Raw genomic sequence first — 24465 nt, forward strand, 5'->3', positions numbered from 1 at the left:
CAACAACATAAGGATGGAGAGAAGTATCCGCACCCAGAAGAGAAAAAGGAAATTTAAAATAAAAACCAGAGGCGGCAGAAGTACCAGAGGGCTTTGCCTTGCACAAAGGGTTGGACGTCATCTCCTGATTTTTCAGTGTTGATTTTCAGTCCTATTTAAAAACGAAACCAAGTTCCCTCCCATCTCCCCCCCCCCTTTTTTTGGTCAAACCTTTTGTTTTCTACTCTTTTCAGAGGGGTTTTCTGTTCATTTGGGTTTTTGTTTCTTGCTGTGATTGAAATAAGAGGGTTTATTGCAGCAAAAATCAGTAACAGGAAATAATAACAATACCTTGCAGAGGAAGGACAGGAGGCAAAAAAAAGGAAATTCTACAGAAATCTATATATTGGAGGTTTTTTTTCTAACTATATATCTTTTTTTGTTGTCTTTAGCCTGATCAGATAGGAGCACAGCAGGGGGCAGAAAATAGTGACCCTCAGTGGCAGAATTTCCTTCCAGCCGCCGAGCTGTCTTGCCAGGACTATTCCTGGTCATGCAGAACAGAGCCCAACGAGCAGCAGGGAGACAGATCACACAAGACCCTTTTATACAGTATTTCAGGTGCCTACCACACAGGAAACCTTGAAGATCAGTTTCTAGAAGCCACTGTTACCTCTACCAGTTTACATATATATGACAGATATGAGATATATATATATAAAGGTACTGTTAACTACCGTACAACCTGACTTCATAATGGTGCTTTAAAACAGCGAGATGAGTAAAAACATCAGCTTCCACGTTGCCTTATGTGCAAACGGTTTTAACTTGGATGGAGAAGGGAGGCAGCTTGAAGGTGAATCGTTGCCATGGCCGGCTTTCCCCTGGTGTTTAACAGGTGAAGGAGGAGAATTTGGGACCCACGTACTCCCACTTCTCCCTGCCAAAAACGGGTGAGAGGTGAGACGGGGTGGGTCGGACCATGGAGGGCTGAGAGTGGGATTCATCCAGGCTCACGCAATAACCTTTCGATTTTTTTTTTTCTAAGAAAAGGAGACTCCCTCGGCAAGATGGCAGGATAAAGGGGTCTTCATTCCCAATTTCTCACATTAGCCAATTCAAGGGCTCCTTGTGGTGGGATCAGAAATTACCCAGAGTGTGGGAAAGTGACTGTTAAAACCTGACCTGGAGAAAAAAAAAAAAAAAAGAAGAATCTTCACATACAGGTATTTATGTGGGCATACTTTCATTTTTCGGGGCTACATACGTAGGAGTGGAATTGCTGGGTTAAATGCTAAGTCTGTGTTTAACATTTAGAAGAACCAGCAGTTTCCCAAGGTGGCTCCACTATTTTGTATTCTCACCAGCAGTGTGTGAGCCTTCTGATTTCTGTATGCTTGCCAACCCTATTTTTTTTAAAAAAGATTTTATGTATTTGAGAGAGCAAGAGAGCAAGCAGGGAGGGTGGGCAGTGGTGAGGGAGAGGGGCAGAGAGGAAATCTCAAGCTGACTCCTTGTGAACGCAGACCCTGATTTGGGGCTCAATCTCACACGACCCTGATACCATGACTTGATTCAAAAATCAAGAGTGGGCTGTTTAACCAACTGAGCCACTGAAGTGCCCCACCAACACTTGTTTTAGCTAACACTTGCTTTTATTTGACTTGTTTATTCTCACCTTTCTAGAAGGTGGGATTTGATACCTCCTTGTTGCTGTGGTTTGCATTTCCCTGATGACTGATGAAGTTCAGTATCTTTTTGTGTGTTTATTGGCTATTTTTGTATCATCTTTGCAGAAATGTCTATTTGGATTCTTTGCACAGTTTTTTTCTTCTCATTAGATACCTTTGAAATAGTAGACTTCTTTTTAGAACAGTCTTAGATTTACAGAAGTGTCTTTTCCATTTTTTGCCTATTTTTAACGGAGTTGTGTTTTTCCCTCATCGTTGAGTATTAATGGTTGTCTTTTTTGGATACGTGTCTTTTATTAGATACGTGTTCTGCAAATGTTTTTTTCCAGTCTGTGGCTTGTTTCTTCATTCTCTGAACGGTTTCTTTCACAAAACAAAAGTTTTTAATTTTAATAATGTCCAACCTCACAATTTCTCTTTCATACATTGGGCTTTTGGAATTGCATGGAAAAACTCATTGCCATGCTCAAAGTCACCCAGATTTTCTCCTCCATTGTCTTCTAGGAATTGTACAGATTTGTCTTTATATTTAGTTCTGTGATCTAATTTGAGTTCATTTTTGTGAAAAGGGATAAGTTCTATGCCTAGATTCAAAGGTTTCTGCATGTGAATATCCAGTTGTCTAGCATCAGTATTTGAAAAGACTGGCCTTTCTTCACTGAATCGTCTTTGCTCCTCTGCCAAAGACCAGTTGATTGTATTTGTGTGGGTTTTATTCTGGGCTCTGTTATGTTCTACAGATCTGTTTATCTGTTCTTTGACCAGTACTGCTGTGTCTATATTACTGAAGCTTTATAGGAAATCTTGAAATTGGTTGGTGTCAGTCCTTTGACTTTGTTTTTCTCAATATTGTGTCAGCTATTCTGGTTTTTTTGCCTACTCATATAAAATTGAGATTGAGTTTGTCATATATACGTGATAACCTGCTAGGATTTGGGTTGGGGTTGTGTTGTATATATAAATCAAGTTGGGAAGAACTGACATCTTAATCATATTATGTATTCTTGTCCGTAAACATGGAATTTATTTATGGAGATCATCTTTGATTTCTTTCAACTGAGTTTTTAAAAATATTTATTCATGAGAGAGACAGCACACACACATACACACACACACACACACACACACACACACAGAGAGAGAGAGAGAGAGAGATAGGCAGAGACACAGGCAGAGGGAGACGTGCGACTTGATCCCGGGTCTTGAGGATCAGACCCTGGGCTGAAGGCAGCGCTAAACCACTGAGCCACCCGGGCTCCTTATCATCTGAGTTTTATAGAGTTGAGATTCTGTACACTTTTTGTTAGGTTTATACCTGGGTTTTGTTTTGGGCACTAATGTAAATGGTATTTTGTTTTGAATTTCAAATTCCCATTGTTCAATGGCAGTGTGAACAGTGCTGTCTTGGGCAGACCCACCATGCTGATAGCTCTCTGTGGCCTGAAGCCTTCTGGAGCACAGGTCCCTCTCATATTCTTTCTTTTTGCCTGGTCACACCCTTAAGTACACCCATGAATGTCCCTCATCTGCTCTAGAGATAGGATTATGATTTTCAAGCATTTCCTCCTGGGTGGGCTCCCAGCAGTTACCTGCCAGCCTCTTGGGCCCCAAAACAGGTCTTACTGGAGGTGGGGTTGTGGAGATCTACTAATCTTTCAGCCTCCCAAGACACACTTCTGTCCATAAGTCCCCTTAAGGAGCCATTTCTCATCAAGCTGGTCTTGTCAGCCTTTTTCTCCTCTCTTTCATAGAACACAGGTATATAGGAAAGTAATTGATATTTGTACATGAAGTTTGCATCCTGAATCATTGCTATAATCACTTAGTAGTTCCCAGAGGTTTTTTTTGTTGTTGTTTCTTTAGGATTTTCTACATACATAGTCATGTTGTCTGTGAACAAAGGCAGTTTTACCTCTTCCTTCCCCATATGTAAAGCTTTTCTTTTTCCGTCGTAGGTGATTAGCTAGGATTTCTTCTTAAATACTGAATATTTACTAGTGGTAAGAGGGGAACATCCTTGCCTTGTTACTGATCTTAGAGGGAAAGAATCTAGTTTTTCACCATTAAGTAGGTTTGCTCTAGGTATTTTATACATATTGTTTATCAAGTTGAGGAAGTCCCCTCTATTCCCAGTTTGGTGATAACTTTTATCATGAATACATGTTGGATTTTTCTTAATAATTGTTTTGCATCTGTTGATATGATCAAATAGATATTTTTTATCTTGTTGGAGTGATTGTTTACACTAATACTTCTGCATATTATACTAGGCTGTGCATTCCTGGAAAAAAAAAAACCACTGTTTTTGGTATAGCATCCATATTAGGAAGTACAGCCTCTGTTTTATTTTCTCTGAAAGAGTTTGAGAATTGGTATAATTTTTTTTTCTTATTTTTGCCAGTGAAGCCATCAGGGCTCAGTGCTTGCTGTTTAGGAAGGTTACTAATTATTGATTTAATTTCTCTTTTACGTATAGGCCTATTTAGATCACCTGTCTCTTTGTGTAGGAGTTTTTTGTTACTTGTGTTTTTTATGGAATTGGTGCATGTCATGTAAGTCCTCAAATTTGAGGGCATAGGATTATTGTTACCTTTAATTTTTAATCTCCATGGGATCCATAGCGACGACTCTTCTTTCATTTCTGATATTAGTAATTTGTCTCTTTTCTCATTTTTTCTTGGCTAGCCTGGCTGTAGGTTTACCAATCTTATGAATCATTTTAAAGAACCAGCTTTTGGTTTTGTTGTTTTTTCCCAATTGTTTTCCTCTCTCTCTCTCTCTCTCTCTCTTCCTCTCTCTCTCTCTCTTCCTTCCTTCCTTCCTTCCTTCCTTCCTTCCTTCCTTCCTTCCTTTTCTTCCTTCCCTCTTGATTTTATGTATTTATTCATGAGAGACACAGAGAGTAAGAGGCAGAGACATAGGCAGAGAGAGAAGCAGGCTCCATGCAGGGAGCTGGATGTGGGACTGGATCCCAGGAATCCAAGATATCGTGCACCCGACTGCTGAGCCATCTGGGTGTCTTGGTGTCTCTTTCTTTCTTTCTTTCTTTCTTTCTTTCTTTCTTTCTTTCTTTCTTTCTTCTTTCTTTCTCTCTCTCTTTCTCTCTTTCTCTCTCTCTCTTTCTCTCTATCTCTCTTTCTTCTCTCTCTCTCTTTCTTCTCTCTCTCTCTTTCTTCTCTCTCTCTCTCTTCTCTCTCTCTCTTTCTCTCTCTTTCTCTCTCTCTTTCTCTCTCTCCCTCTCTCTCTCCCTCTCCTTTCTCTTTCTCTCTTTCTCTTCTTTTCTCCCCTTCCCTTCCCCCTTCACTCTCAGAAAGAGAGAGAGAATGAGCAGAGGAGGAGGAGAGGAAGAGAGAGAAAGAGAAAGAATCTCAAGCAGACTCACCTGCTGAGTGTAGAGCCTGACTCAGCGCTCAATCTTATGACCCTGAGATTATGACCTGAGCCAAATCCAAGAGTCAGATGCTTATCCGATTGAGCCACCTAGGTGCCCTGTTTGCCTGTTTCAATTCCACAGATTTCTATTGTATTCTTCCTTTTCTTCTCCTGGCTCTTCTTGCTCTTGTTTCCTAAGGTAGAAGCTTAAGTTACTGATTTTAGTTCTCTCTCTCTTTTTTTTTAACATATGCCTTTAACGCTGAAAGTTTCCTCTAACCACTCCTTTGCAGCATTCCACAGATTTGGATAAGTTGTATTTTCATTTAGTTTAGAATATTTAAAAACTTCTCTCAATATCTCAGCTTGAACTCATTTATTTAATTTCCAAATGTATAGAGATTCTCCTGCTGTATTTCTCTTGCTGACTTAACTCCATGTGGTCTAAGCTAATGGTGTGTGATTTCCATTCTTTTAGATAGTTACGGTGTGTTTTATGGCCCAGGATGTGGTCTGCCTGGTTCTGTGTGAGTTTGCGAAGACTGTGTGTACTGCTATGTTAGATGAAGTGTTAGAACAGTTGGTGCTGTTGTGTTCAACCGTATCCGCACTGATTTTCTGCCTAGTGGTCTGTCAATTATTGCGTAGAAGGCTATAGAAGTTTCTAAGGGTGCTAGTGTGTTTATCCATGACTCCTTGGATGTTATCAGTTCTGCCTCACGTATTTTGACCCTCTCCTGTTAGGCACATACCTACACAGTAAGGAGTGTTCTGTGTTCTCAGAGAATTGATCCCCTTTTCACTATGTAATACCTTCTTTTATCCCTGAGTATTCTCCTCATTCTGCCATTGCCTTGTCTGAAATTGATATGGGTTCTTCAGCTTTCTTTGGGGTGGTGTAGGCCTGGTTTCTTTCTCCCTTCCTTTACTTCTCTTCTACCTGTGTGCTTACATTTAAAGTAGGTATCTTGTAGACAGCATATAGTTGGATCTTCTTTTTATCTGCTCTCGCAGTCTCTGGTTTGATTGCTTGCTTGATTTTATGTATTTAGTCATGAAAGACACAGAAGGAGAGGCAGAGACCTAGGCAGAGGGGAATCAAGCTCCCCACTTAGCAGGGGGCCTGATGCAGGACTCGATCCCAAAACCCCAGGATTACGACCTGAGCGGAAGGCAGATGTTCAACCACTGAGCCAGCCAGGCACTTCCAGTCTCTTGTTTTAATTGGCATATTTAGACCATCCACATTTTAGGTAATTGTTGATGTAGTTGGGTTAATATTCACCATGTTTGCAACTGATTTCCACTCACTACAGTTGTTCTTTTTTATACTTTTTATCACCTCTTTCTCTTCCATCTCTGCTTTTAGTTTAACATTTTATGGGATTCCATTCTTTCTTAGCATATCCATATACTTTTTTCTTTTTAAAGATTTTAGTTTTGAGAGAGAAAGAGAGAGAAGGAGCAGGGTGAGGGGCAGAGAGAGAAAGAAATTTAGACTTCCCACTGAGCCCAATGCAGGGCTCTATTGCAGGATGTAGGGGTCATGACGTGAGCTGAGGGTAGATGCTTGAACCAACCGAGCCCCCAGACAACCCTGTCCATAGTCTTCTTTAAAAGAATTTTTTTTGTGCTTGCCCTACAGTTTGTTATATTCATTTATAACTAATCCAGGTCCACTCTGAAATAACATTACACTTTGTAATGCAGGTAGTGCAGGTGCCTTATAGGAGAATATATTCAATTCCTTTTTTCCCCATCCTTTATAACATTGCTTTAATTGATTTCACTTCCTCATATTCCTTAAGAACTCAGCACGCTTCTTTTAATACTTTTTGCCAGACAAGTCTGCTGAGCAGTAAATTCCTTGGGTTTTTTTGAGTGTTTTGTTTTTATTTCTTTTCACTTTTGAAGTACAATTTCACCAGCTACAGAATTCTTAGGTGGTGGGTTTTTCTTTTTAACCTTTTTTTACCCGCACCCTCTCTGTTCTTGCTTGCATGATCTCTGATGAGGTGTCTGATGTATTTCTTATCCTTGTCCTCTGTAGATAAGGTGCTTTTTTCTCCCCTCTGGGTCTTTTCAGTATCTTCATCCTCGGTTTTTGCTGTTTGAGTATTAGTGCAAGATGTAGATCTTTTTGGCATTTATTCTGTTTGGTGTTCTCTGAGCTTCCTGGGTATGTGGTCTGGTGTTTTGTCATTAATATTGGAGAATTTTCAGCTATTATTACTTTGAATATTTCTTCTCCTTCCTCTCTTTGTTCTCCTTCTGGTGTTTTAAAACATCATGTGTTTGCTACACTTTTTGTATTGTTCCACAGTTATTGGATATTTTGTTCCTTTTTGCATTTCACTTTTGGGAATTCCCGTGAACATATTTTTGATCTTACTGATTTTTCCCTTGGCCACGTCCAATCCACTGATGAGCACATCAAAGGCAGCCTTCATTTCTGTTACACTGTTCTTGGTTTCTCTCATTTCACCTTAATTCTCTCTGAGTTTCCATCTCTCATTAGCATATTAATCCACTAAGGCATTAGCATATTCATCATACTTATTTTAATCTCAGTATTTCTCCTGCTTCCATAAATCTGTGTCATATCTGAGTCTGATTCTTATGATTGCGTTATCTCTTCAAACTGTGTTTCTTTCTTATCATGTCTTGTAATTATTTTTGTTGAAAGTTGGACATAATTATTGGGTAATAGGAACTGATATAATCTGGCTTTTAGTGTGAGCTTTTATGTTAAGCCAGCTAGAGGTTAGGTTGTGTTGAATGTTTGCTATAGGTGTCAGTGTTGGAGGCTTCAGAAACCTTCACGTCTCTCCCGTTCCCTGCCTCCTTCTCTGGCTCTTTAAGGAACTCTCTTGAGGTCTTTGATGTGCATCTCTCAGCTATGAGCACTGTGGTTTCACTGGCGCCCCGCCCCATTGGTGGGGAGTTGTTCTGTGATCTTGATGGTTAAGTGTCCATTATTTAGTGGGCCTGAGTCTTGGGCTCTGCTGACTCCTATAAGCATTTCTTAGCCTCCTTTTTTCCCCTTCCTTCCTTAGTTGGGTCAGGAAGGCTAGCAGGGGCTGGAGTTAACCTCACTGCTCTTTCCCCAGGTCCAATAGGGCTCTATTTAAAGCTGCTTCTCTCAGAGGGCAGGCCTCGGTTATGGAAAAAGCTCTTATTTATTTCAAAATGGTTGTTTCTCTATTCTCCTATTGCAAACCCAAGGGGATTTTTCTCCCATCTTCACTATGAGAATTTGGTGCGAGGAACGTGCAGGGGCCTCCTCTAGGACTGGGGCTCAGGAGGTTTTTGACTCTCAGACTTCCACATTCAGTCCCCATCAATTTATCAGAGTTATCATTTTTGTTTTCCTACAAGCTTCTGACTTCACCGGCTTCTGCTTTACTAAGCTGATCTTGGCCATGAATCTCTCTATTCCTCTGTTTTTTTCTGATTTCCGAGTGGCAGTTTGCTCTGTGACTTTCATTCTCCCTAATGATCTGAGCTGCAACCAAAAGTCTCCCTTTACCTACTTTTATCATTTGGTTCTTTTTTTCTTTTTCTTTTTTTTTTAAGATTTATTTATTTATGATAGCCACACACACACACAGAGAGAGAGAGAGAGAGAGAGAGAGAGAGAGAGAGAGAGAGAGAGAGAGAAGGGGATCCCTGGGTGGCGCAGCGGTTTGGCGCCTGCCTTTGGCCCAGGGCGCGATCCTGAAGACCCGGGATCGAATCCCACGTCAGGCTCCCGGTGCATGGAGCCTGCTTCTCCCTCCGCCTGTGTCTCTGCCTCTCTCTCTCTCTCTGTGACTATCATAAATAAATAAAAAATTAAAATAAAAAAAAAAAAGAGAGAGAGAGGGAGATAGAGGCAGAGACAGAGGAGGAGGGAGAAGCAGGTTCCATTCCTGGAGCCCAATGTGGGACTCGATCCCAGGACTCCAGGATTGCGCCCTGGGCCAAAGGCAGGCACCAAACCGCTGAGCCACCCAGGGATCCCCTTATCATTTGGTTCTTATTTTTATTGTTGATTCATAAAGAGTTGTGTATTTTGAATACCAACTCCCTGCCAAATTATATTTGTAATTGGAAATACTCAGTTTCTCCTTTGGAAAAGATAGCCTGGAATCTTGTTTTTAATGAAACACACGAAGCTGTGGACAGGGTAGTTGACCAGTGGGAGGAAGATACGATGGATAATTAGTTTATTTTAAATCTCGATATTCATGTGAATTTGTGAAGATTTTAATACTTGTGATTTAGGTAGAATTTTAAAAGTGGAAGTCCTCTTTGAGTCTACAAGTAAGTCTTGAACAGATGCTCAGAAGGTAACCTATTAACAAGAATATATTTATATTTATATTTCCAAGCTGGAAACATTAGAAAATGAAAGACCAATTTGAAGTTTATGTGTGATCTTCATCTTTCAGTAATTCCAATTTTCTTACTAATTAGCACCATCAGGCAAACATGGGTTGAGGCAGGAATTGCACAGTTAGTGTCAGTGTTGGGGGTGGTCTATACACATCTGTTATTGTTGTGTTTATTGCGGTGCGTAGATGCCCTGGGCCTTTTCCATTTGGACACTTGTGTTCTTTAGTTCTTATTTCCTCAGTGATTTTATTCCCTCTGCTCTTTCTGGAAGTTCTTTTAGGTGCAAGTTGATCATTCTGGTTTAGTAGGCCTTATTTTTTTGTTCTTTTCTCAGATTTTGCTTTCTGAGATGGATCCTCAACTTTTATTTTTATTTCTCTATTTAATTTTTAAAGAATTTCCTGCCATAATTTTAATTCAATTATTTTTCTTGTGGGCGGTATGTGGGCTAGAGTGTATCTGTTCCTTTTCCGTAGCATCCCAGTGTTACTTCATGGATACAGTACCAAATGTTTTTAAGAATAATTAAAACAAACCAAAGAAATCCCTTATTTATCGATTCCTCACTATGGTTCCATGTGCTTGTCAAAGTCCTAAATCCCGTGTTTAATTCTTCCAGCAACCCTAAGAGTTACATACTAATCTTCATCGCTTCAAAATGGGGATGAAGATTAGAAGAGTAAGGCACGGATTTGACTCCAGTTACACAGCTGGTTAGGTGGTGGAGCTTGCCTTGAACCCCTGTGGTCTGACTCTGGTGGATTCTGTGCTGTTAACCTGAAGCTATTTCTGCTGGTTGATGGCTTCTCAGTAGAGTGGTTTTGTTCTTACTTTAAATCTTGCTTCATCCACAATGTGTATTTACTCTGGAACTTTGTTTCTGTTTGCTTGGTGTTGATTTTGTCAGAGGTCTGTTAACTCTTGGTTATCTGCCTGTATCTGATAGTGAGGTGTTAAAAGGCTGATTGGAAGCTCTTTGTGTCTGGACAGGGCTTGGTGACTGCTGAGCTTCTCTATAGAACAGTGGTTTTCAGATGTTGTGGAAGAGGGGGTGTTGGGGGAAAAGTGATTTTGCAGCGCTTGGGGTCCTCAGGGGCACTGTTACACATCCTATAATGGACAGGACAGGCCCCCCATAACAAATCATCCAGCCTAAAGTGTCAGTAATGCCAAGATTGAGAAAAAACTCCGCTTTTGAGTGAAGGGGTTGAAAAAGCAGTTACTCTTGGTCATGGGAGCAGAGGTTGTGGATTACAGAGTACAGTGGCTTTCTTTCCTGGGGCTCCTTGGGGTCTGCTGTCCCCGGGGCTAAAGGAAAAGAGCCCCTCTCAGTGTTGAGGTGTTCGGCATCCTCCTGCCTGGCATCTCTGAGCCCGGAGCATCACAGTGTTCTCCCGGCCAAATCAGCCGGGAGACTTTCCTACACAGTCTTTCAGCATCTTCTAGTAACTTTCTAGAAATTCATTCTAGAAATTACTTTTCTGCTTGTCTTCTTTCCACAATTACAATTTTTGATGAAGTTATCATGGTACATCTTAGGATGGAGAAAAGATTCATATTTGATATTAATCACTAAACTATTGAAGCCTGTTTTTTAGTGGGATTAGTGTAATTCATCAGCTGCTTATAGTCTCATTTTTAATCACTTCTTATAGTTAGAATTATTCTTTCTCAATTCTTTGAAGTTACTTTGAGATACATTTTTTTTCAAGATTATATTTATTTTCAAATGAGAGATACAGAGCGAGGCGGAGACACAGGCAGAGGGAGAAGCAGGCTCCCTGTGGGGTGTGCGATGCAAGACTTGATCCCAGGACGCCCCGGATCATGACCGAAGCCAAAGGCAGACAGACGCTCAACTACTGAGCCACTCAGGGGCCCGGAAGACTACTTTTCCACACCCCAGAGGCTTTTGCAAAAGTCCCCAAACGCTCAGCCTTCCCACCAACGTCTGAAGGGAAGCCAGCCCAGCTCACAGGGGATCGCAGAGATTTGGGAGGCTTGGGCCTCCTCGCACATATGCTTTGGGCACCCTTGGCCACTGCCCTCTGTGCGCATGCGCAGGAGTGCCAGTTTCTGAGGTGCGCAGGCGCATTGGCGGTTAGCAGCGTTGCTAGGTTACCGTGGTTCTGCGTAGGAAGATTCTAAGTCGTTGGGCTTAGTCCCTGGGACGTTGAGGCGAGGTGCACTTGCCTTGTTGCTGGCGCGGGAGTGTATCGCACTAGAGGCGGTGAAACCTGTGTCACTGAAGCCTGTTGGCTTCGTTCTGCAAAAGAGATTTACAATGTTGTTGGGCGGGGGCCCGCTGAAAGTCCGGCCTCAGAAGGCCAGCTTGCCACCTGTGACTGATTCCGGCCCCAGGTACCACATCGACAGTCAAGATCTTAGAAAAATCCACAAAGCTGCGGTCACGGGGAATGTAAGAAAAGTGGAGCGGGTACTGTATTTCGGTTTAAACGGCTCAAATGAAAGGGACAAGAGGAACAGGTAACAGGGCTTTTGAGGCAGGCGGGCGGGAGGAGGCGGGGCGGGCGGCCGAGGGGCTCATGACATTAAAAGCAAAAATTCTGGAGGTTGATTCAGCCACATAAAAGACCCCTCTGTATCAGAAAGTAATATTAACAAAATAAAAGAGGATGTACTTGCAAAATATTTACAACATATGGTTATCAGAAAGAGAACATATATCTTCGTTTTACAGGGAAGTTATTACAGGAATGAGATAGGGGCCCCTGGATGGCTGTCAGTTGGCCTCTTCTGACCTCCTCTCAGGGTCATGATCTCTGGGTCATGGGACTTAGCCCCTGGTGAGGCTCCCTGCTCAGTGGGGAGTCTGCTTTTTCTCTTTCCCCCTCCCTCTGCTGGTGTTCTTAATTTCAAATAAATGAAATAAAATATAAAGTAAAAGGAATAAAATCCCATTTTCCATCTCAAGCTTTGTGAAGATAAGGAATGATGTTGCTTATACTACTGCTTAAAATTTAAGTTGTTTTGGACTTTTCGGAGAGTTTGGTGGGTAAGCACCACATTGAAAAATAAGCTTTAGCCATGAAGTTTATTGATGTAAAATATCTTTAGGAAATAATTAGAAATAAGTAATATACGATATGCTCTTCTCAGCACTATTTACAATAGCAGTGTATTAAGAAGTCACTTAATGGCCGCTTACTGGCCATAAATAAATGGCAGTGTATCCATAGGCTGGACTCCCATGTGACCACTGAATGTGGCAAAGATAATTGATACACATTCACATGCAAAGCTGTACTTTAGTGGATCATTAAATGAGAGAGAAATTGTTTTGATGATGCAAACACAAAAGCAGACAATGGTTTTGTGTTAGCCAAAAAGATGTGCAAAATATGAAATTAGTTATCTTCGAACATTTGGATTCTAAGTGCATTTTTCATTTTCTTAAATCTGTGATTTCTATAGGAAAGATACATAAAAATTCCAACAAAGATTTATTATCAATGAAGTAATCCAGGAGAACAGTAAGAATATGAATCTTGTGTAGACAAAAAATAGTTTCTACTTATTTACTTTTAAGAGATTTTATTGATTCATTTGAGAGAGAGACCAGGCATACAAGCAGCAGTGAGGGGCAGGGGGACAAGCAGAAACCCTGTGGAACAGGGAGCCTGATGACGTAGGGCTTGATCCCAGGACCCCAGGTCCATGACTTGAGCCGAAGGCATATGCCTAACTGATTGAATCACATAGGTGCCCTCTTTCTATTTAAAAAAAATTTGATGGCCGAGGATTGGTATTTTCTGACAACTTTTAGCCTCTTCAGAAGTAAGGGGAATATTTTTATCCATATTGTAGCTTTTATTATGCATACATTAAATATATACATATGGTTTTATTATGTGCAGCTTTATAACATGTAATAAGTAAATGATTAACAATAATTTCGTTTTAGTTAAATCCTTATGAAAATGAAAAATATAAATATAAATGATATTGTGAAAGCTTATAGAATTTTTGTTGTATCCCTCTTCTGAAAAAAAAATTTAAAAATAGCAAATATAAATTTTTATTGCTATTTCAAAAGTATTAGTTTACTTTACAAAAGTTTTCTTTAAAAGTACTGAACTCTCCTGGTGCCTTGGTGGCTGTTTGTTGAGCATCAGACTCTTGATTTTGGCTCTGGTCAGGATCTTAGGATTGATCTTAGGACAGGTTGAGCCCCCTGTCGGGCTCCATGTTCAATGGGGAGGCTGCTTGAGATTGTCTCCCTCTCCGTCTGCCCTTCACCACACTCATGCATTCTCTCTTTCTCAATGAGATAGATAAATCTTTAAAAACTATTGAGCTCTCCAAATGTATTTATGTATTTTTTCAGTCCATTTATTTCTCAAACAGAACCTGAACACAGGTTATGTAACAGACATAGTCTACTCAGGATCTTTTCAATCTTAAAAAGACTTCATGTTGTCCTGTATGAGCAAGATGAGAAATTTTATGTACTTAGTTTTTAAAGCTTTGATTCTTAAGTAATATCTCTACTCAACATGGGGCTCGATATTTAAGGACATATGCTCTACTGACTGAGCCAGCCAGGCAATCCTAAGATGAGAGATTTTATTTTATTTTGTAAATGTTAAAAGATGTATTTATTTTAAAAGGAGAGAGAGGGTCATGGGAGAGGGGAGGGACAGAGGGAGAGAGAGGAACCCAAGCAAACTCCACCCTGAGCATGGAGCCTAATGTGGGGCTCCATCTTACGACCTTGAGATCATCCTGAGCCAAAACCAAAAGTTGGACACTCAATCAACTGAGCCACCCGGGTGCCCCTAAGGTGAGAATTTTTTTTTTTTTTTTTTTTTTTTTAAGGTGAGAAATTTTAAATGGAAGTGTTAGGACTTAATCTCACGTGAAGCTTTTCCTTGGAACTTCCTGTCAAAGGAAAACATTTCTGAAGATCGGAAATTGTAAAAGATTTCCCAACCCTTTGACATTTCAATAATATTAAATACTAATATTGGTAACTGGAAATACTTGATTTCTATGAATCTAAACATTTTCTATTAATTAAAATGAGCCCCCCCCCCAAAAAAACATAATGAGCTGTTCCCATTTCTTTGAATCCTGAGTTCTTTTGGCTTAAAATTCCTTGAAAATCAAAGTAAGGGTAACTTTAAATAAATTATTTTGTTCTTTTAGTCCTCTATTCCCATAATTCTTTCAACTAAAAATTATTTTAGTTCTTCAACAATATAATTCCAAGCATATGACTAGAAGTGTAACAGACCTGCTGTACATGTCATTATATCATTTAAGGCACACCGTAGATTGTATGATGCCCCACTATTTATGTACCAAGAAGAAATTTGTGTGTGTGTGTGTGTGTGTGTTTCTTGATACAAAGGTACTTTTATTGACAGAAGAAATTTAAGAAAATGTTAACATTCAAATGGGGAAGAGGGACTCTGAGGAAGCGAATTCCTTAGGAAAGGCTTGTGGGTTTTTTTTTTTTTAATGTAAATTTATTTTTTATTGGTGTTCAATTTGCGACCATACAGAATAACACTCAGTGCTCATCACATCAAGTGCCCCCCTGATGCCCATCACCCAGTCACCTCACCCCCCGCCCACATCCCCTTCCACACCCCATAGTTCGTTTCCAAGAATTAGGAGTCTCTCATGTTCTGTCTCCCTTTCTGATATTTCCCAGTCATTTTTTCTCTTTTCCCCTTTATTCCCTTTCCCTATTTTTTATATTCCCCAAATGAATGAGACCATATAATGTTTATCCTTCTCCGATTGACTTACTTCACTCAGCATAATACCCTCCAGTTCCATCCACGTCTACGCAAATAAATGGTGGGTATTTCTCGTGGCTAATGACTGAGCAATATTCCATTGTATACATAAACCACATCTTCTTTATCCATTCATCTTTTAATGGGCACCGAGGCTCGTTCCACAGTTTGGCTATTGTGGACATTGCTATAAACATCGGGGTGCAAGTGTCCCTGCGTTTCATTGCATCTGTATCTTTGAGGTAAATCCCCAGCAGTGTAATTGCTGGCTCATATGGCAGATCTATTTTTAACTCCAAGAAGAAATTTTTAAAAATCATTCCAGTTATAGTTTTAAGACATTTTGAATTAGAAATTGGATTCCAGGGATCCCTGGGTGGCGCAGCGATTTGGCACCTGCCTTTGGCCCAGGGCGCGATCCTGGAGACCTGGGATCGAATCCCACGTCGGGCTCCCAGTGCATGGAGCCTGCTTCTCCCTCTGCCTGTGTCTCTGCCTCTCTCTTCCTCTGTCTGTGACTATCATAAATAAGTAAAAATTAAAAAAAAATAAATAAAAAAAATCATTAGTTTAAAAAAAAAAAAGAAATTGGATTCCAATGTCAGAGATATTAAAAGGTGACAAAATGAGCATCTTGGAATCATTGAAATAAATAGAGTATTCTTGCTCATCCTTAAACGTAGCTGCAAAGTAGGCATAATTGGATCATTTTACCTAATTGTAGTGGGTCTTTGTAAGTTGTAGTAATAGTTACAATAATACTTGTGCTAGGAACTAGTATTCTAAACACTTTGCATGGATCCTCGCTTAAGGATCACGACAAGAGGTCTTGTGAGATAACTAATTATTGTGAGATAACTTTTATTTTATTTATTATTGTTTGGTAACCTCTATACCCAACAGGGTCCTCGAACCCCTGGCTCCTGAGATCGAGTCCCATGCTCTTCAGAGTGAGCCAGACAGGTGACCCGAGATGACTATTTTTATGCTCATTTTGTGGATGTGGAAATTGCGATAAGGCTAAGTGGTCACTGTTAAGTGACAGAGTTCAAGTAGGAATCAAACCCAGGTTGAGCTGCCTCCTGATATCATGCTCTTCCTAAACAGATAGGCTGTTCTTTTAATAGAGTGGTGAATAATCACTAATAAATCTTGTACTTTCTTCCAAAGAAAACTAAATCTTTGTTTTGGAGTCATGAGAATAACATACTATTTAACATTTACAATTACATGAATTAATTTGCATGTTTTGAAAGGGTATACTGTAATTTCCTGACAAGTTCTTTCACAATCATAGGACTGCTCTCCACTTGGCCTGTGCCTGTGGCCATGCAGATGTGGTGTTTCTCCTGGTAGACCGGAAATGCCAGCTCAACCCCCGTGATGATGAAAACAGGACACCTCTAATGAAGGTGCGTGGTCACAGCTATATCTGCCTGAGATGGATTGGATTGAAGTACTTGGAATGAACATTTGTTGCATTTAAACATAACTCATTGGTGAAACTTGTGGCATGTTTCCTTTAAATTCCCAGAACTTACATTCTGTTTCTTGGTGTAATGCTGACAGGCTGTACAATGCCAAGAAGAGGAATGTGCAACTATTGTGCTGAAACACGGTGGTGATCCAAATATTACGGACAACGAGGGCAACACCGCTCTCCATTATGCGGTCTCTGAAGAGAACGTCTCCATAGCAAAGAAGCTGCTTTTACACAAAGCAGATATAGAGGCCAAAAACAAGGTACAGATGAACTTTTTTTTTGACAAAGTATTTCATGTTCTAAATATATATACATATATATATAGCTTCAAAAAGGTTTTTTATATATATATACGTACATATATATGTACATAGGCACATATGAACACATGGACACGGAATTTTATACATCCGGTCCTGTCATCATGGAAACAACTCCAAAAGCAAGGCAGGGGGAGGGAAAGAGAAAAGTAATGCATATAGAAAGGCAACTTTCTGTCTGCTAGCGACCCTTCCACCCCAGAAAGAAAATCTTCCCATTAGTGCCTGGGAGTAGATGGTGCTCTCAGAGCCCAGAAAGGATTGAAGGCCTAGAGTGGAGAGTGGTGATGATGGAGGCCGAATGCTTGTGTGGGGGCTTAGGAGATGAATGCTTCTGGGGATAAGTAGGAGACCGTGACCCAGAGGAGTAGCTTGGGTGAGTGTAAATGGGAGGAGAAAGCTGCAAGTTGTAATAGGCCATGGGCGCTCTAGGCCCTAAGGTTCAGAAGATGAGAGCAAGGGGATCAGGTCATGACATCCTACAGGGGGCATCTACTTGTGCTGGTAGCCACTCTGCCAGCCATGTGCCACGGTGAGGTCTCCCATTCCAGAGAGTAGCTCCTGCTCAGCCTGTGTAGTTCCTCAGTGGGGTGGTAGGTGTCTATGGGGAGCTGGCAATGACCACACTCGCCAGTCTCCCTGTGCTTTCTTTGACGTGCATTACCTTCAGTGGCTGCCCTTGCAGAAACACTGTTGCGTGCCATAGATAGGGTCGATTTTTCATATTTGGAAGCTGAAGCATTTCCTGAATGAAAATATTTTGAAATAATTGTCTAAGCTTTTGCTTTAAATAACAATACTTTTTATTTTTGAAGATTTTATTTATTTGAGAGAAAGAGAGCATGAGAGAGAGCAAACATGAGTAGGGAGGAAAGGCAGAGGTAGGGGAAGAAGAGGCCTTCCCACTGAGCCAGGTAGCCTGATGCACGGGGCTTGATGTCAGGAGTGGGATCATGACCATAACCAGAGGGAGATGCTTGACCCACTGAGTCACCCAGGCTCACCATAATACTCCTTCCTTCCTACCTACCTTCCTACCTTCCGTCCTTCCTTCCTTCCTTCCTTTTTTTTTAATCTTTCTTTCTTCTTTCTTTCTTTCTTTCTTTCTTTCTTTCTTTCTTTCTTTCTTCCTTCCTTCCTTCCTTCCTTCCTTCCTTCCTTTCTTCCTTTCTTTCTTTTTTCTTTCTTCTTTCTTTCTTTCTTTTCAGCTCACATTCCGGGGTTTGTTTATTTATTTTATCTTTTTGTTTTTTATTTTATTTTTTTTAGTTGGAGTTCAGTTTGCCAACGTATAGCACAGCGCTCTGTGCTTGTCCCATCAAGTGCCCCCCCCTTGGTGCCCGTCACCCAGTCACCCCAACCCCCCACCCACCTCCCTTTCCACCACCCCTTGTTTGGTTCCCAGAGTTAGGAGTCTCTCATGTTCTGTCGCCCTCACTGATATTTCCACTCGTTTTCTGTCCTTTCCCCTTTATTCCCTTTCACTTTGTTATATTCCCCAAATGAATGAGACCATATAATGTTTGTCCTTCTGTGATTGACTTACACACTCAGCACAATACCCTCCAGTTCCATCCATGTTGAAGCAGATGGTGGGTATTTTTTGTTTCTAATTGCTGAGTAATCCGTGGTATATGTACGCAATGGAATATTACTCAGCCGTGAGATTTTATTTATTTTAGAGGAAGTGAGCGAGCATGTGCAAGCAGGGGGTGGTGTGGGGGCAGAGGGAAAGAAAGAGGGTGAGAATCTGAAGTAGACTTTGTGCTGAGCCTGGCTCAGGGCTGGATCTTATGACTCTGATCATCACGTGAGTTTAGACCAAGAGTCAGATGCTCAATGGACTGAGCCACTCAGTTGCCCCTAAAGAATGATACCTCTGAAGAAGCATTAGAGAATGCAGCTTTCTTTTATGTATTTATGGCAAATATTTATGAGAACACAGAATGTGTTCTGAAACTTTATTTTCAGAAATTTTTTCTGACCCAGTTTTATTATTTAGTGTCAAACAACAGAGGAAAGCAAAATCTGCGTTGGAAACACGCTTTGTCTTAAAACACAAAACAAATGTGTTTTACAGTATCAAATCTTGCTGCCGTTGAGAAGTTCCTATTTGATCAAAAAGCGATTTATTAACAGGGTCGGAGTTTATCTTTTATCAGCCTTGACTTAAGAGGGACAAAAGAGGGGAAAAGGAGAAAGAAGTCAGAAATATGCCGAGCAATTTGGAAAATCGTCAAATGAGGGGAAATAACTAGAAGAGTTTTTTTTTTTATTTTTATTGTGTTGGTCTTTCTTCGGTTTTATGTTTAGGCAAGGTGTCTTCAATTTGCAGGGATAATAATTCTTACTTTACAACACACTCACTTGGTTCCCTATACTTGTCTAGAGATGAAGTCTAGGAGGACTCTGAGGAAATCAGATTGGCAGTGAACAGATGGTTGATTATGTGGGCAAGAAGAGGGTCACCTGGGCGGCTCAGCGATTGAGCATGTGCCTTGAGCTCAGGGCATGATCCCGTGGTCCCAGGATCGAGTCCCACATCAGGCTACTCGAGTGGAGCCTGCTTTTCCCTCTGCCTGTGTCTCTGCCTCTCTCTCTCTCTCTCTCGGTCTCTCATGAATGAGTAAATAAAACTATTTATTAAAAAAGTGGCCAAGAAGAGGAAAGAAGAAATAATCAACTGATACAGTATCGTATTTGGCAGCAATAGCCACTTAGACAAAACTCTAAACTCTGCTTGCAAATCTAGAATGTCTTGATGGGAAGTAAGGAGTGTGTAAATAATGGAAGGAAGTTACATTTTTGAGTTTACTGGTCCTTGTTATAACCTCTAGCCATGGAAATTGAATGCAGGTTTGATAAATGATTCATTTCTGTTTTTGGCGGAATCCTCAAGCGATAGGGAGAATTGGCCACATAGGTGAAAGAGGAGACTGACGTGGTTGTGTACTGCACTAGTTCTCAGCTAGAATTGTGCTGGTGAATCACAGTCAACTAGGGAACTTTAAAAGAATCTGCAAGCCAAAACTGTCCTGTGAAGCTTTCAACGGAGTAAGTCCAATAACGTGTACATAGAGATTTGGAAATAGTTTTTTGAGATTCTTATACAACTCTTGGCCAAGAACTACTGAATGGGTAAGTATACGTATACAAATTTAGAGATGTAAAAATATTAAATCTCTGCAAGCGCTGACGTTTGATACTGGCTACTTGCTTCCACTCTTTCATCTGTCTGTATGTCTATGAGAATTACAGATGAAAATTATTGGGCATCTTTGTTGGCTGAAAAATAGTTACCTTTTCTCCAACTATCAGTCATTCCCTGGCACCCAGATGGGAAGTCTTTATGAGTAGTCTTTTAATAAGTAGAGTCTGACCCTTTAAAGATTTTACGTGTTTTGCTACCATTCTGATTATTACAAGCAGGGTTTTCCCAATAGCAGCAGTAGAAATCCATGAACCTTCCTTTTTAGTTGAAGCTGTGCGATAGACTCTCTTAGGATGTCTTTCAAATTCATAGGGCCCTGGCATAATCAGGGCAGTAGTGTTAAACATTCAGCATGTAGTTAGTGACAATACAGATGGTAATTGTTTTAATAACTTTGCTTCAGCATTCCTCTGAACTCATTGCCTGTTCGGTTAGCAATCTGAGGGAAGTAAATACAAATAGATTGTAGTTGAAACAAGCATTGGAAAATTCTGACAGTAGGTGTTATGAGTCTTCACAGCAATTTTCATTAGAAGGTGGGGCCTAATTTGTTGGTAAAACATGATCCTGATGCTTTAGGAAAGGTTTGATGTTCAAGTATTTGTTTTATGCACAGCCATTAGAAACAGTCACAGCAAATACAAAAACACAAGTAGGCTATAGACTAATCGTAGCCCCCGGATATATTTAGTTTCCACTGTCAGTTGAGCTAAGATTTAAAATTATGACACGCATGTAGAATTCTGGATTTTGAGCTTTTCTTATAGATGACTTCTGGTACCTTGAGCCCATGTTGCTGTTTGGTATGCTGTGCAGAGGCTGTCCCTTTATATGAGGCATGTGTCTCCAGTTTGCTTGTGTCCCCAACTAGGTTCTTCACTGACTCGTGTCACCTGCTTTGCCTCCATAAGCACTGAGTTTACAATTACTGTTTTATGGTATATGTTGATAAAGATTTCAAGATTTTCAAGACAATCCCTGTTAATTGATAATATATTTTTTGTATCTTCTGTTAATTTCTTAGGATTCAGATTGAATTTTCAGTTTCTTTGTCTCCTAATTTTTTTTCATTACTTTATTCAGTAATCATGAGAGACCCAGAGAGAGAGAGAGGCAGAGAGCTAGGCACGGGGGAAGCAGACTCTTATGGGGATCCTGATGTGGGCTCGATCCCAGGACCCTGGGATAATGATGTTCAACCTCTGAGTCACCCAAGTGCCTCGGGATGAATTTTCTAAGTTAGGAATTGAAAGTCGGTTTTTTCACAAACATTTTTTCTTTATATGTACGGTAATCATGTTCCTTTTGGAATATCTGCAAGCCATATGAGGTTAATCCTGGTTCTACTTGGATAGATTATGCATATTTCAGACAATATTATCTTTCTCCTTGGTATTATTCCCTAAATATGCAATTAATTTAGTAGCTTATATTATACTAAAAATAATCCGTATAAAGCTGTATTAGAATTTTTGAATAATATTTTTTACTTAGACTCAGTTTCCCAACATGTAAACACCCAGTGCTCATCTAGTATTAGAATTTTTATTGATAAGTGATGACATTTTTATTTCTGATTTACACTTTGTCTAAATTATAAAGTAATCATAAGTAGCAATGATAGTAGAAACTAGAATACAAACAGGTTTTTTTTTTAGAAGTAGATGTGCGTCAGGTTCCCAGAATCAGTATAATTGAGAATAAAATCTCATATTGACTTAATTCACTTAGCGTAATACCCTAAGTCAGAGAAAGACAATTCTCATATGATCTCATTGATATGTGGAATATAAGAAAGAAGACAGAGGATCATAGGGGAAGAAGAGGAAAACTTAAACCGGAGAGACTGAGGGAGACAAAGCATAAGAGACTCTTAATCATAGGAGCCAAACTGAAGGTCACTGGAGGGGTGGAGTGGGAGGATGGGATAACTGGGTGATGGACATTAAGGAGGGCACATGATGGAATGAGTCCTGGGTGTTACATAAGACTGAGGAATCACTGACTACTACCTCTGAAACTAATAATACACTATATGGTAATGAATTGAATTTAAATAAACGGGTAAAATGAAAAAAAAATCTCATACTGAGCTTTCTAACTGTTAAGATAAAACTTTATCATGCTATAATAGGGGAAAGTCCAAGTACTATTTATGTAGTTACTTATTTTTAATATTTTATTGTTCTTATTTTTTTAATTTAAAAAAAAATTTTTTTATTGGAGTTCAATTGGCCCACATAAAGGATAACACCGAGTGCTCATCTCATTGTGTGTCCTCCTTAACCAAAGATTATTTAGTATTAAGCGGTCAAAGTTCATTTGAAGCTTGTTTCTTTTATTTTTATTTATTTTTCTTTTTAGTTTTTTTTTTTTTTTTTTTTTTTTATGATAGTCACAGAGAGAGAGAGAGAGGCAGAGACACAGGCGGAGGGAGAAGCAGGCTCCATGCACCGGGAGCCTGATGCGGGATTCGATCCCCGGTCTCCAGGATCGCGCCCTGGGCCAAAGGCAGGCGCCAAACTGCTGCGCCACCCAGGGATCCCCTTCTTTTTAGTTTAAAAGAGTTATTTATGTGTTTTAGAGAGACAGCACACACATATGCACAGGCTTGTGGGGGAGGGGGAGGTGGAGAGGGAGAGGGAGAGAGAGAGTGTCTTAAACAGACTTGGTGCTGAGTGCCAGGGGAGCCCAGAATCCAATGTGGGGCTGGATCCCACGACCCTGAGATCACACCTGAGATAAAACCAAGAGTCACTCACTGGCTACGCAACCAGCTACCCTGAAACCTAGCTCTTTTCATTCAGAGTCCATCTCCTCAGTGACTCATTTGGAGCAGGAGTGTTTTATGTTGACATCTGGGATCCCCATACCGTTGATAGAAGAGAATCAAGCAAGTTTGTACAACCTGGAGAAAACCCTTAACTTTTTATTGGAGAGTTCTTCAAACTATATCCCTGGGAACTCTTTTTTTTTTTAAATAATAAATTTATTTTTTATTGGTGTTCAGTTTACCAACATACAGAATAACACCCAGTGCTCATCCCGTCAAGTGCCCCCCTCAGTGCCCGTCACCCATTCACCCCCACTCCCCGCCCTCCTCCCCTTCCATCACCCCTAGTTCGTTTCCCAGAGTTAGGAGTCTTTATGTTCTGTCTCCCTTTCTGATATTTCCCACACATTTCTTCTCCCTGGGAACTCTTATTTCTCAAGTATTAATGTTTGCTACAAAAAAAGGAATTGTCAAATGGGGATAAGCAAATGTAAATGGAGTTCATTTGTGCAAGATATATAGTGCAGTTTTGTAATATTTCACAAACATAGATGATCATTGAATCTTTCTTTTGGGCACAGTATCTCTTGCAAATTATGTGTTCTTTGGACTATAATTGAAGAAACACTGCTCCAGAGATATCCATTAAAATCAATAACAATACTTTAAATATTTACTACTATGTTTTAGAGAGTTGAGATACAGAGATAAAAAATAATCCTCCCCTCTAGAAGCTTTTGGTTTAGATGGTGTGCAATAAAATAACTAGAGTATACCGTGATATATATTGTGAGGGAAGCAAAGATCCTTGGAGCCAGGTAATGTTTAAACCGAGTTTGTGGAATGACTGCAGGTAGTCTCTTGAAAAGGAAGAGGAGGTCTATTTTATAATTTTTATTTTACGTTTTTAAAGATTTTATGTTTTTGAGAGAGACAGTGAGCGAGCGAGCAGGAGAGCGAGCACGAGTGGAGAGGAGGGGTAGAGGGAGAGGGAGAAGCTGACTCCTTGCTGTAGAGGGAACCCAAAGTGGGACTCCATCCTAAGACCCTGGGATCATGACCTGAGCTCATGAGCTGAAGGCAGATGCTTGACCAACTGAGGCACCCACACTCCCTGAGAAAGCAGTATTTTAAAAAGAAGGAGCAGCTGGTGAAACCATGGAGGGTTGAGAACGATGGGGCTAATTTTATTTACTTTCTATGTTACATGTTTAAGTTACAGGATGGTTTAGAATTTTTACGATTCATATTTGGATATGAATCCAAATACGTAATTTTGTAAATTACAAATTATGTTTGCACTTTTACAGGATGGCCTCACACCGCTTTTAGTTGCTGTAAATAACAACAAAGAGGACATGGTGGCATTTTTAGTGAAAGAAGGAGCAAATGTAAATGCAGTTGACAACGCTAAAAGGTAAAGTTTTTTTGTGTGTGAGTGAATCTTAGTATTTGGTCAAGAGTGGTAACAATTTCTGAAGGCAAAAGTTT

General features: G+C 40.2%; 1 protein-coding gene across 1 annotated transcript in view; it reads left to right on the top strand.

The window, feature by feature from the left end:
• Positions 1 to 10077: 10077 nt before the first annotated feature.
• LOC140594006 (uncharacterized) overlaps positions 10078 to 24465 on the top strand; it is a 158565-nt gene continuing 144177 nt past the window's right edge. Inside the window, exons 1-5 of the mRNA XM_072722107.1 lie at positions 10078 to 10098; positions 11557 to 11906; positions 16485 to 16599; positions 16757 to 16930; positions 24285 to 24391. Coding sequence (XP_072578208.1) covers positions 10078 to 10098; positions 11557 to 11906; positions 16485 to 16599; positions 16757 to 16930; positions 24285 to 24391 — 767 coding nt within the window. The remainder of the gene's footprint in view (positions 10099 to 11556; positions 11907 to 16484; positions 16600 to 16756; positions 16931 to 24284; positions 24392 to 24465) is intronic.

The sequence above is a fragment of the Vulpes vulpes genome, chromosome 9 (assembly GCF_048418805.1).
Source record: "Vulpes vulpes isolate BD-2025 chromosome 9, VulVul3, whole genome shotgun sequence".
Taxonomy (NCBI): domain Eukaryota; kingdom Metazoa; phylum Chordata; class Mammalia; order Carnivora; family Canidae; genus Vulpes; species Vulpes vulpes.